A 13105-nucleotide genomic window follows, 5' to 3' on the forward strand; every position below is an offset into this window, starting at 1 on the left:
TTTAGGTAAAGATTTGGGCTCAGGAATGAGGAGAAGATCTGATTTCCGAGCTGCCAATGCATTGGTGGCCTAAGAAATTTAAGTTCTCCAGACCAGGGGTCCCCAACCTTGGCAACTTTAAGACAGAATTCTGGGAGTTGAAGTCCACAAGTCTTAAAGTTGCCAAGGTTGGAGGCCCCTGGTGTGGACTTTCAAACTTTGCTAGCTGGGGAATTCTGGGAGTTGAAGTCCACAAATCCTAAAGTTGCCAAGGTTGACAACTTGGCTGGCTGAGGAATTCTGGGAGTTGAAGTCCACAAATCCTAAAGCTGCCAAGGTTGGAGGCTCCTGCTCTAGTCCTCCGAATCATTCTCCATTTCAGTCAAACTTCACCCCTCTCTTTCACTCTGTCCCCAGCAATTGAAGATGATCCCTGATATTTGTTTGGTTATAAAGACAGCAGACAGAAGATTGGAGAAATGCAAACACGAAAGAGTGGAGTGAATCCACCCTTTGCCCAGGGTTGAGGAAAGGCGTGGTTGATCTTGGGGAGGTCCGGCTTTGGATCCAACCATCACGCAGGGAGACTGGTGCCTCCCTCACTATGAAAGGAAGCCTTGGAAACCTCTGTGCTAACCGTGGAAAGAGGGAATGTCTCGTATTTCTCCTTCTCCCGACTGCAGCTGCAACGGTATAGCAAGGCTTTGACCTCTTTCTGGAAGTTGCTGTTGAGGAACCCGTAGATGACAGGGTTGATGCAGGTGGAAGCCATGGCCATAAGGTGACAGAGGGAGAAAATTAAGTTGTAGTAGCAGACCGAGATCTTCTGGTGGTCCCAGTCGTAAAGGGCGTTGAAGAACATGAGGGGGAACCAACACGCCGCAAAAGCGACCACGATACAAGCCAACATGACGTTGACCTTTCGGTGGCTAGTGGCCCGGGAGCCATCTTTGGCTCTCTCCACCATGTCCTTCCGGCGTTGAAGGCGTAGGAAGATGCGGAAGTAGCAGGCGAGGATGAGCAGTAGCGGGAGACAGTACTGGAAGAGCAAGAGGAAAGTAGTGTAAGTCAAGCGGTGTTGATCCGAGGGCCAGCGCTCCACGCAGACCAGGTGGTTGGCCAAGGAGTCAAAGGGAAGGCTCAAGTTTTGAAAGGGCTCGTTGGTCAAGACGGTGAAGGACAGGAAGGGCAGGGAAATACCGCAGGCCATCACCCAGGTGAGACCGACAGCCATGTAGGCGTGGTTGGCCGCTGGTTTCCATCCAGTTGGGTTGATGATGAGCTGGTGTCTCTCCAGAGCGATCCAGACCAAGGACAGGATGGACACGGTGACTGAAACACACTGAACAAAGGGGCTGACCTTGCAGACCACTTCCCCCAAGATCCAGTGGTCCATCAGGGTGTAAATGACGGTGACCGGCATGCAGACGAGGGAGACGAGGATGTCGGAGAAGGAGAGGTTGGCGATGAATATGTTGGTGACATTCCTCATCTCCTTCTGCTGGACGATGACGCACACCAGGCAGAGGTTGCCCGTCAGCCCCACCGCGATGAGGATGCTGTAAGCCACGATCAGGAAGGTGCTGTTGCCTACCGACTCGCCACAGGACATGCCATGCTCCTCCAGCAGGTTCAGTTGCTCCGAGAAGTTCAGATAGAGGAGATGCAGGAGCTGGTCCATAGCAGTTCCCCGCACTCCTACTACTCAGAAGAGGGAAAGATGCAGCCTCTCACCAAAGGACGCAGCCCTTCTCACACACACGGCTGCGTTCACCAGGAATTTCCCTGTGCCAAGGAAGAATTAGTGCATTGATTACTCTATATCTATTAATGATCTCTATATCTATTTATCTATCTACTATCTTCTATCTATCTATCTTTCTATCTATCTATCATCTATCTATCTATCTATCTATCTATCTATCTATATCATCTATCTATTTATCTATCTATCTTTCTATCATCTATCTATCTATCTATCTATCTATCATCTATCTATCTATCATCTATCTATCTATCTCTATCATCTATCTCCTCTCTATCATCTATCTCCTATCATCTGTCGTCTATCTATTATCTATCTATCATCTATCTATCTATCTATCTATCTATCTATCTATCTATCATCTATCTATCTATCATCTATCTATCTATCTATCTATCTATCTATCTATCTATCTATCTATCTATCTATCATCTAATCATACCTCCAAGAACATCACAGTTAACATTTCTTAAGGGAAGGTTTATAGTATTATATAAACTGAAAAGCAATGTGACTATGTAATTATATTATTTTTAAAATACCTATAATGTTAAAAAAATCTGCTGCATAAAAAGCTACATGGCAAAGAGAGTGAGGAATACCCCCTCCCAATAATCTATGCTGTTTAGAGAACAAAAAGAGAAAGGTAGGGATAAAAATAATTTAATAACACCGCCACAAACTAAACTAGAAAGTCAAAACAAAGCCATAATGCTAAAATATCTCTAGTAATAAGTACAGTAGATAAGTAGGTAGGTATGGAGAGAGAGGGAGAGATGGAGGAAGGGAGGGGGAGAGAGAAAAAGAAAGGGAGGGAGAGGGGGGATAGAGAGATTTTTTAAAAAAAAAAAATAGAAAAGATAGAAATAGGAATAAAGAGCAAGCTAAATCCCAAAAAGCTAGAAAATTCTTGGAAGCTTGACATTCAGATAAATCAGCCATCAATAGACACATAGAGCTAACCACATTTAAATACCATTTAAAAGAAGCAATTAAGAAAGCTATGAAGGAAATAAAAGAAGCTGGAACACATTCCCAACCGAAACCCAGATAAGCAGCAATTAATGCCAGACAAACAATCAGGCAGAAAACAATACTCTAATGAAGGAACTACCAAAGAGAAAACCATATTCCCCAACACTGACAAGGCAAGCTTCTACATATACTGTAAATAGGAAGCAAACCCACACTCAGGAGGAGTGATGATGTTACGTACTCAGGTAATGAGAAGTCTGCAGAAGGCAAAGAACCAAGAGCTTCAAGGAGTCTGCAGTTGAAATCTGAGCCACATAAATTCTCCTCTTTAGGAGAACCCCCCCCCCCCATAACAGTGTTGAAATTTGTGCCATTAAATGTTAGTCTCCATTGCAGCCATTCTGAAAGCTGTAAAATAGCAGGGAGGCGGACGAACAGGTTTTCCAAGATTATCCACCCCTTGGGTTCTGCATCTTTTATTTTCATAAAATGAAGCCTCGCTTCTTCGTGATTACCCTCCAAACACCCCACATATCTTACAAAGCAAAGCTGGCTTGAAATGGAAACCCATCCATTTCTTACGAAAGCAGAGAAAAAGAATGGGATGCAAATCACTTCTGAATATATATTGTTTTTGCTGATTTTGTGAATCACCAGGAACTAAGGTTGACTCAACAGAGACTTTTTCCAGAGTGATCTCCCTACCAACACCAAAGAGAACTCCTCGTTTATCAAATAAGACATTTTGGAGCTCATATATCCTTTGTTAACTATTCCTTACCTCTTTTCCTTAACCGCATATTTGAGGCTCTTTTTTATTTTGTAAGCGATACAGATCCGTTTCCTGCCACTTCTGCTATAGTGCCCCAAAAGTGTTTCCCCCTGCCTCAAAAAAGGCCACTGGACTTTCTTGTTTGTTTTTCCTTTGAAAACATTTTGCTTCTCCTCCAAGAAGCTTCCCCAGTTCTGCTTCTTCTTGGAGGAGAAGCAAAACATTTTCAAAGGAGAGGGGAGGAAAAAAACCCAAAATGTTTTCAAAGGAGAAAAAACCCCCAAAGAAAATCCATTTGACTTTTGGAAAAAGCAGCTTTGGGACAATCATGACCTGGATGATTTGAGAATCTCCATAGATATTTAGCCCCAAATGCCATTTACCCAGATTTTAAAAACTGGGAGCAGATACAGCAGATGGGCTCCCAGCAATTTCCTTGCAGAGGGAGTGCCTAGAAATCATTGGCACCCAACTGGGCTTCCCAGTGGCCCACTGTGGGCCTTCTTCAGGTGGCCAAGATCCTAAGCAAATGCTTAGCTCCTAAGCTGGAAAAAAATTCCACACCTGGCTAATTTTACTTGGAAACAGCCCAGGCCCCAGGGCGAGGAGGATGCTATTTGCAAACCAAGGGGTGGCAATTTGTCCATACAAAGGGGACGCACAGCTCATCCCACACCCCTCTTGGGTCTGTGCTAAAGCTGGGCATCCAAAAGGCACTTGTAAGGACTGCAACCTTGTGCCTTCTTTCGGGAGGGGGGGGGGTTTGCCAGCTTTGCAAGGCTGCAGCCGTCTCCCTTTCGTGTGGCAAAGGGCTACCTCCCCTACCCACCCACCCACTCACCCCCATTCTCATCCTGCCTTCCTCTCAAGCAGCATCACCGGGCAGGTGGGAGAAAAATGCCAACCGAAGAGACTTTGGGGTCTTCTTAGCTTTCTCGCTTTCCGATGCCCGCCTTCTCTCGCCCACTCCTTCCCCCAAGCCCCGCCGCTTGCCTTCTCCCGGCCGCGGCCAGATGTTGCGCAGCTGCCAGACAGATGCCGGAATCTCTCGCCCCCGGGTAGGGAAAGAGCATCGGGCTTTGGCTCCCGACCGGGTCTTCTGCTCGGCTGCTCGGTAGCTCTGCTGCTCTGTCCCCCGTGGGGGGCTCGGAGGCGGGTGAGTGGGTGGGTACCGGGCGGCTCCGGGAGGAGAACCCAGCTGTGCGGCGGGGGCTCTTGGGTACGTATGAGAGGCGCTGCCAGCAGGGTCAGAGAGTCTGGGCACGCCGTGGGCATCCCGCAGGGCTTGGAAGGTGGAATAGAAACACACCCCTCACCGGAGGGCTAGCTGGCTGCTTACCTGGTCCTCGCCTCTTGAGGACTAGCACCTTGCAGAGCTCGCTCCCCTTCTCCCCAGCGGATCAGCTCCCCTGGCCGTCCTCCTGCGCAGGTAAATGGGCACCTAAGCGCTCCGGGCTGGGTCTCCTTTCGACCAAGAGGACCTCCAGGTGGGGAGAGAGCAGCCAGCGAGCAGCGGCCGGGCGCTCTTATGCCAAGCCGCCGCGTCTCCCAGAGCCCTCCCTGGGGAGGAGGAGGAGGAGGGGGCTTGGCAGGCAGACCCCTCCCACGGCTTCCCGCACGTGGGGACCCCGCCCAGGCCTCGCCTCCCGCCCCCGCCCCCGGGCTCAGGTGAGGGCAGCTTTGCGGGGGGGGGCGCAGAAGCCGTCCCGGGACGGGCGGGGGGGGGCTTCGGACCCAGCTCAGGTGAGGCGCCTGGGGGGAGCTGGGCGGCTGGGCGCCGGGAGCCTTTGCAGCTGTCCGGGTTTCCCTTTCCGGGCCCTTCCTGGAGGGGACAGGGTTGCCCCTTCCTAGGGTGGGGACCCCGCGATTGTAAAATTCCCCCCTCCCCTCCCGGGAGACGTTTTCCCCGGAGGCGTCGCGTGAAAGGGGGGGAGGCAGAGGGGGAGAGGAGGAGGGGGGAGAGAGAAAACGGCACTGAGCCCCCCAGCAGCCCTCGACCGCCAGCTCGGCAATGGAAGAGCCCTGTCTTTGCCCCGGGAGGGGGATTCCATCAGGACCCCCATCTTCTCTCAGAGGCGTTTCTCTCCTCCTTCCCTGAAACTGGAAAACCGAATTGGGAGGGAAAGCTGCAAGTGCACCCTGCGAGTTGGGATTTCTTTCCTTTCTTCCTTCTTCCCTTTCCTCCCTCCCTTCTCCCCTCCTTCCTTCCTCCCCTCCCTTTCTTCTCCCATCTTCCTTCCTTCCCTCCTTCCTTCCCTTCCTCCCTTCTCCCCTCCTTCCTTCCTTCCCTTCCTCCCTTTCTTCTCCCACCTTCCTTCTTTCCTTTCCTTCCCTTCCTCCCTTCTCCCTTCCTTCCTCCATCCCTCCCTCCCCTTTCCTCCCACCTTCTTCTCTTCCCTTCCTTTCTTCTCCCCCCTTCCTTCCTTCCCCCCTTTCTTCTCCCATCTTCCTTCCTTCCCTCCTTCCTTCCCTTCCCTTCCTCCCTTTCTTCTCCCATCTTCCTTCCTTCCATCCTTCCTTCCCTCTACTTCCCTCTCCCTCCCACCTTCCTTCCCTTCGTTTCTTCTCCCATCTTCCTCCCTCCCTCCCTCCTTCCCTCCCTTCTTTCCTTCCTCCCTCCCTTAACATACCACACACATTTGCAGAAATCTGGAATTGTTTTCATTCTTGGCGGTCTCCGCTCCATTAGCACCTAGTGTACATTTGAGTCATAGAGGGAAAGGCCACTCTGGATGTCTGATCCCATCCTTCCCAGGTGGAGATCCTGAAGGTACCTCACCCCAAGACACCCAACTTCTCAGTATGTGTTAACTTTCCCTTTGCACCCGTCCATCCCCCCACCTGTGGACTAGCCCTGCCAAGAGGCTCAGTGGTCCTGCTTGAAGGAATCCCCCCTCCCCCCCATTAGGAACCCTGTGAAGATCATTCATCTCCCTGTAGGACCAACAAAATCTGCAGGGAACTGCCAGACCCCCAGATTTTCTGAATCCCCTTCAGCAATGGAGAGCACTTGCAGGCAGGTGGTGTTCCTTCTCACTTAACATTAAAATGCTACTGAAATGTGAAAAGACTCCTTTTAAAATTGCTATGACTTTTGTTGTTGTTGTGAGTTGATGTGTCCAACCCATCGCGACCCCATGGACAACGTTCCTCCAGGCCTTCCCGTCCTCTACCATCCCCTGGAGTCCATTGAAGCTCACGCTGACTGCTTCGGTGACTCCGTCCTCATTCTCTGTCGTCCCCTTCTTCTTTTGCCCTCCATCGTTCCCAGCATTAGGTTCTTCTCCAGGGAGTCCTTCCTTCTCCTTAGGTGGCCAAATTGTTCTGAGTTTCCTCTTCAGGATCTGGCCTTCTAAAGAGCAGTCAGGGTTGATCTCCTCCAGGATTGATCGGTTGGATTGCCTTGCAGTCCAAGGACTCGCAGGAGTCTTCTCCAGCACCAGAGTTCAAAGGCCTCCATTCTTTGGCACTCAGCCTTCCTTAGGGTCCAACCTTCACAGCCTTACAGCCATGTATGATTTCTAAAGAGGGGGGAAAAGAAGGAGAATCTTTGCTTTCCATCAGCCGAGCAATAAGAAAGCCTGCAGCTCTTACCCCAATTTTGTTATTCCCCACCTTTGGCTTAACTCATTGCCTGCTCCATCCTAGGCGCCCATCGATGGAACTCACTATTACATAACCTTCTCTTCCTGAGGCCTAAATCATGCAGCTGTTTCCCCAAAGCCAATCTAAGCAGCCTGGGAAGGCTAGAGGTGGCAAGTGTATGTGTGGGGAGGGGGGGGCAGAGAAGTTGAAGGGCTGTAAAACTTACGTAAGAAAGACTCGCAAAAGAAAGAGAGAGAGCGAGAGAGAGAAAGAAAAAGAAAGAAAGAAAGAAAAAGAAAGAGCAATTAAGATGATCAAAGGCCTGGGGACTAAACCATTTGAAGAACAGCTGCAGGTTTTGGGTCTGTCTAGTCTAAAGAAAAGAAGAATTAACGGTGACATGATAGCAGTATTCCAATATTTGAGGGGCTGCCACAAAGAAGAGGGGGTCAAATTATTCTCCAAAGCACCAAAGAAGGCAGGACAAGAAACAATGGATGGAAACTAACCAAAGAGATAAGCAACCTGGAATTAAGGAGAAACTTCCTAACAGTGAGGACAATTAACCAGTGGAATAGCCTGCCACCAGAAACTGTGGGTGCTCCATCACTGGAGGTTTTCAAGCAAAGATTGGACAGTCACTTATCTGAGATGGTACAGGAGGCTGGACTAGAAGACCTCCAAGGTCCCTTCCAGCTCTATTCTACTATAAGACAGCCTATTGTGGGTAGTGTGTCAGGGCCCACCTGTCCTAGCCCTTGCACTCCTGTGGCTGATTCATTAAGGCACCCTATTGAAGTATACAGAATGAATCAATGAAGCTTGGCTAAGATTGCTTTGTATTCTCTTTATTCTTCCTTTCTTTGGCTTCTGAATTGTGACTCCCTCAACCAGCAGCAGCTTCGAACCCTCTGAAGTCGCATCCTTTATGCTCAGTGGGGAGCTACAGTGGTGGGGAGCCTCTCAGAGCCTCCGGGGTCCCATAAGTTGGCATTATTTTATAGATTTTATGCCCACCACGCCAGGTCTCTTAGGACAGAGTGGCATAATGCTGAGGCCAGCATTCCCATAAATACTGAATATATGTGTATGGCCAGTCAAGAGCAAAGAAGGGCCAGGAGTGACATGATAGCAGTGTTCCAGTATTTGAGGGGCTGCCCCAAAGAGGAGGGGGTCAATTTATTGTCCAAAGCACCAAAAGGAAAGACGAGAAACAATGGATGGAAAAACCTAAGCAAGGAGAGAAGCAAACCTGGAATTAAGAAGAAACTTCCTGACAGTGAAAACAATTAACTCGTGGAACAGCTTGCCACAAGAAGTTGAGGAGGTTTTTGTTGTTGAGATGTTGGGTTTTTTTTGGAGGTTTTTAAGAAGAGACTAGACAGCTACCTATCTGAAATGATATAGGGCAGGGGTGTCCAAACTTGGGAACTTTAAGACTTGTGGACTTCAACTCCCAGAATTCTGGGAGTTGAAGTCCACAAGTCTTAAAGTTCCCAAGTTTGGACACCCTTGATATAGGGTCTCCTGCTTGAGCAGCAGGCTAGACTAGAAGACCTCTAAGGTCCCTTCCAGCTCTGTTCTGAAATTGAAATTGAACACGTGAGGAACCAGCCGTGCGCTGCGGGATCTACAATAGGATAGGACAAAGGGAAGTCCTGAGGGCAGAGCCAAGAATGACCAACTGGACATCGGCTGAGATCTGCTTAATGTGTTTGATGCAGCAACTTCTGCTACTAATGCAGATTACATCTCTTTGGGTTATTCTCACGAAATCCTCCGATGGCAATCAAGTAATGGATAAATGCATGATTCATATATGAATTCTCGTGGCTCGGGGACAGCTGAGATGTCCCGAAGTGCCCAGTGATTTTAATCCTTTGATTAGCAGTTATAGAGAGGAATGGTGCAGTGGCCTGAAGGCGGAGCTCTCGCCTCCCAATCAGGAGGCTGTAAGTTCGATCCTAAGTTGAGGCAGGTATTTCTCTCTCTCTGGGCACCATGAGAATATATCTGCTGAATAAAACTCTGCATTGGCGACAGGAATGGCATCCGGCCAGTAAACACTCCACTCCATTCAGTTGCCCTGACTTCACCCCGGTGCAAGGGATTACAGAGTCATTAAAAGACAAAAAAAAAGCAGTTATAGGGATATTTTATCTGAATCTCCGCAATTCATTTCCTTTGATTGATTGATACTATAACTGCTTTTTTTAGAGAAATCCCAAGAGGCTACTGATAAGAAAAGATGAAGGCAGATGTCTTATCTCCTTAATGCCAGATTGTCGTCATCATCACCATTCAGGACTACTAGATGACAAATTTGTCAAAGTGAATCTGAAATATTGTTTCTGTAGTCACCATTCTATTGTTCCTGCTATTTTACTTCCATTTAATCATGCCTTGGGAGCACGCAGTGGCTCAGTGGCTAAGACGCTGAGCTTGTCGATCAGAAAGATTGGCAGTTCAGCAGTTTGAATCCCTAGCGCCGCGTAACCGATTGAGCTCCCGTGACTTGTCCCAGCTTCTGCCAACCTAGCAGTTCGAAAGCACGTTAAAAATGCAAACTAGAAAAATAGGAACCACCTTTGGTGGGAAGGTAACAGCGTTCCGTGCACCTTCGGCTTTCTATTCTATTCTATTCAATTCCATTCCCATTCCCATTCCCATTCCCATTCCCATTTATTCTATTCCATTCAATTCCCATTCCCATTCTATTCTATTCTATTCTATTCTATTCCCATTCCATTCCATTCCACTCCACTGCATTCTATTCCATTCCCTCTCTATCTTTCCTATCCTATCCTATCCTATCCCATTCCATTCCCATTCCCATTCTATTCTATTCTATTCCATTCCATTCCCATTCCATTCCATTCCATTCAATTGCATCTCTATTCTATTCTATTCCATTCCATTCCACTCCACTCCATTCCATTCCATTCCATTCTATTCCATTCCCTCTCTATCCTATCCTATCCCATTCCATCCCATCCCATTCCACTCCACTCCATTCCATTCCATTCCATTCCATTCTATTCTTCTTAAAAACCTCCAGTGATGGAGTGCCCACGATTTCTGGTGGCAAGCTGTTCCACTGGTTAATTGTCCTCACTGTTAGGATTTTTTTCCCCTTAATTTCAGGTTGCTTCTCTCTTTAAGTTATTTCCAACCGTTGTTTCTTGTCCTGCCTTCTGGTGCTAATATATTCTATTCTATTCCATTCCATTCCATTCCATTCTATTCTATTATTCATTCCAATATTTATTCTGTTCTGTTCTGTTCTGTTCTGCTCTGCTCTGCTCTGCTCTATTCTATTCTATTCTATTCTATTCTATTCTATTCTGTGCCATGCCATGCCATGCCATGCCATTCCTATTGTGGTCCAGGCTCCAGGGTGGCATGTGTTATGTGGGCCATGGGTTGGACACACATGGCATAGCGTGATGCTGGAACCTCTGCATGTGACACGTGAAACCCACGCAGCCAGGGGCCTGTTGTGAGAAGAATGCAAGAGTCTCCTGAATGGCTGAGAGCCATTGATGTCAAAGGCACTTCCTGCCATTCTCCCAGCCGAAGGAAAGCTGGCAGTGAAGGATGCAGCTGGACCATGAAAAGCCAGAAGGAGCCTCTGGAGATCCCTGCAGAAAAGCTCCACATCTGCAGGATATCTTGGATGGGATGCAGGAGGATGCGTAAGCAGAGAAGCCATGGGAAATCAGAAGCTCCCCCTCTCCCTTATTTTTCTGAAGAAGCAGAATCCCCTGGGATGGAGCAAAAGCCAAGGCAGATGGTTTGGGGGCAAGGAGCAAAGTACAGACGAGGAATCAAAAGTGTCCCCTCAAAGGGTAACAGATGGAGAGCTTCATAGAAGCAAAGAAGCAAAGATCTACCTCGCATCTGCCAGGCTGGTCTCATCAATTGCTCAAACCAGAGTTTTGGTATTAATTGCTGGGGAGAATGTTTAAAAAACATGGAAGCATGTTGAACCCCTCCCCCCTTCTCTCTCTCTCTCTCTCTCTCTCTCTCTCTCACTCACTCACTCACACTCTCACACATTCTGAGTGTGCCGTTTGCAGATTGGGGTAAGTGTAGCACCAGGGTTGTTTCAAAATATGATGGAACGGACACTGAAGAACATTCCTGGTATCTGCCCATACTTTAGAAATAGAATAACAGAGTTGGAAGGGACCTTGGAGGTCTTCTAGTCCAACCCCCTGTTTAGACAGGAAACCCTACACCACTTCAGACAAATGGTTATCTAATTTACCTTAAAAACTTCCAGTGTTGGGGCATTCTAGGTTGCTTCTCTCCTTGATTAGCTTCCACCCATTGCTTCTTGTTCTACACTCCGGTGCTTCAGAGTTTACTTGACTCCCTCTTCTTTGTGGCAACCCCTGAGATATGGGAAGACTGCTATCATGTCTCCCCTAGTCCTTCTTTTCATTAAACTAGACATACCCAGTTCCTGCAACCGTTCTTCATATCTTTTAGCCTCCAGTCCCCTAATTATCTTTGTTGCTCTTCATGACTCATCATCCAGTAGGGGATGGAAGGAATTGAAATCTGTTGTCTGGAAGGGATCAGGTTGGGGAAAAGCTGAAGAGAACAGCAGGAGAAATGCAAATTTGAGGAAAGTGACACCCCTTTCTCTTTTACCATGCCTTTATGAAGAATCATTAAGACTATTATTAGTCAGGCTGTAAGCCAAGAATCAGGCCTAAGAGATCACCTTGTGGTCCACTGTAGCAACTATGGGAAAGGGGAACTTTGTTCGTATAGTAAACTTAACCAGATTAATGAATTAACCCACCTTTCAGATTGGCTCAATACATAGATTGGCCTTGTGCAACTCCCCAAATCTCTCTCCCTCCCTCCCTCTCTCCCTCCCTCCCCCCCTCTCTCTCACACACACACAGACAGATAGACAGACAGACACAGACACAGACACACACATACATGAAGATGATACCGATTCTGTGGGCATGGCTTGGGGGGGCGTGGCTTGGTGGACATGGCAGGGGAAGGATACTGCAAAATCCCCCATACCCTCCCCACTCCTGGGGAAGGATACTGCAAAATCCCCATTCTCTCGCCACTCCAGGGGAAAGATACTGAAAAATCTCCATTCCCTCCCCACTCCAGGGGAAAGATACTGAAAAATCCTCCATACCCTCCCCACTCCTGGGGAAGGATACTGCAAAATCACCACTCCCTCCCCACTCCAGGGGAAGGATACTGTAAAATGCCCATTTCCTCCCGATCAGCTGGAACTCAGGAGGCAGAGAATAGATGGGGACGGGGCCAGTCAGAGGCAGTATTTGCCGGTTTTCCGAACTACTCAAAATTTCTGCTACCGGTTCTCCAGAACTGGACAGAACCTGCTGAATCCCATCTCTGATTAGGATGTTGTCCAAAGCATCTGCTAAGTTTATAAACTGATCAGAGAACGATTGTTGTGCAAACACTAAGACACCTTACTCTTTGAGTGAGGTAGCTGATCCCTAAAGTTGATAAATAAATAAACAAACAAACAAACAAATAAATAAAAATAAATAAATAAATAAATAAATAAATAAATAAATAAATGTCTTACCTAGCTTAACATTTGGCTGAATCGCTCTAAGGAAGGTTGGAAAAGAATATCGTTAATCCTCAACTTATGACCACAATTGTGGCCAAAATTTCCATTGCTGAGTGAGGTGGTTACAATTGCACCCAATTTTTCTAACCTTTCTTGGTCCTAGTTCTTAAGCCAATCATTGCAGGAACCGAATATAATGTGAATGTCAAAATGAAAAATTTTTAAAATTTATTTTAAATAATTAAATAGAATTGTTATGTTGTCCCTCAGCGAGTTGTCTCACGGCGAGTTAGCCATGGGGAGTTGTCCCGCAATGAGTTGGCCCTGATGAGTTGACCATGGTAAATTGGCCACAGCAAGTTGGCTGGGGCAAGTTGTCCCATTCCCTTTCCCGATGGGATAGTGGAAGAGAAAATGAGCTGTCCGTGGTCCTGTTCACCTCTTC

General features: G+C 47.7%; 1 protein-coding gene across 3 annotated transcripts; it reads right to left on the reverse strand.

The window, feature by feature from the left end:
* Nucleotides 1-508: 508 nt before the first annotated feature.
* Nucleotides 509-4939, reverse strand: LOC309396234 (neuropeptide Y receptor type 4-2-like). 3 transcript variants are annotated; one of them, XM_081961184.1, is made up of 2 exons: nt 4831-4939; nt 509-1764 (listed from the first exon to the last, which is right to left on the reverse strand). In XM_081961184.1, the coding sequence occupies exon 2, from the start codon at nt 1658-1660 to the stop codon at nt 554-556; it is 1107 nt and encodes a 368-aa protein (XP_081817310.1). In that variant the 5' UTR covers nt 1661-1764; nt 4831-4939; the 3' UTR covers nt 509-553. The 3 variants fall into 3 exon arrangements, with proteins under 3 accessions (XP_081817310.1, XP_081817308.1, XP_081817309.1); XM_081961182.1 differs by lacking the exon at nt 4831-4939 and adding an exon at nt 3501-3600; XM_081961183.1 differs by lacking the exon at nt 4831-4939 and adding an exon at nt 2961-2970.
* Between the last annotated feature and the right edge of the window lie 8166 nt (nt 4940-13105).

This window comes from Natrix helvetica (genome assembly GCF_964273705.1).
Source record: "Natrix helvetica genome assembly, chromosome: 8".
In the NCBI taxonomy this organism is placed as follows: Eukaryota; Metazoa; Chordata; class Lepidosauria; order Squamata; family Natricidae; genus Natrix; species Natrix helvetica.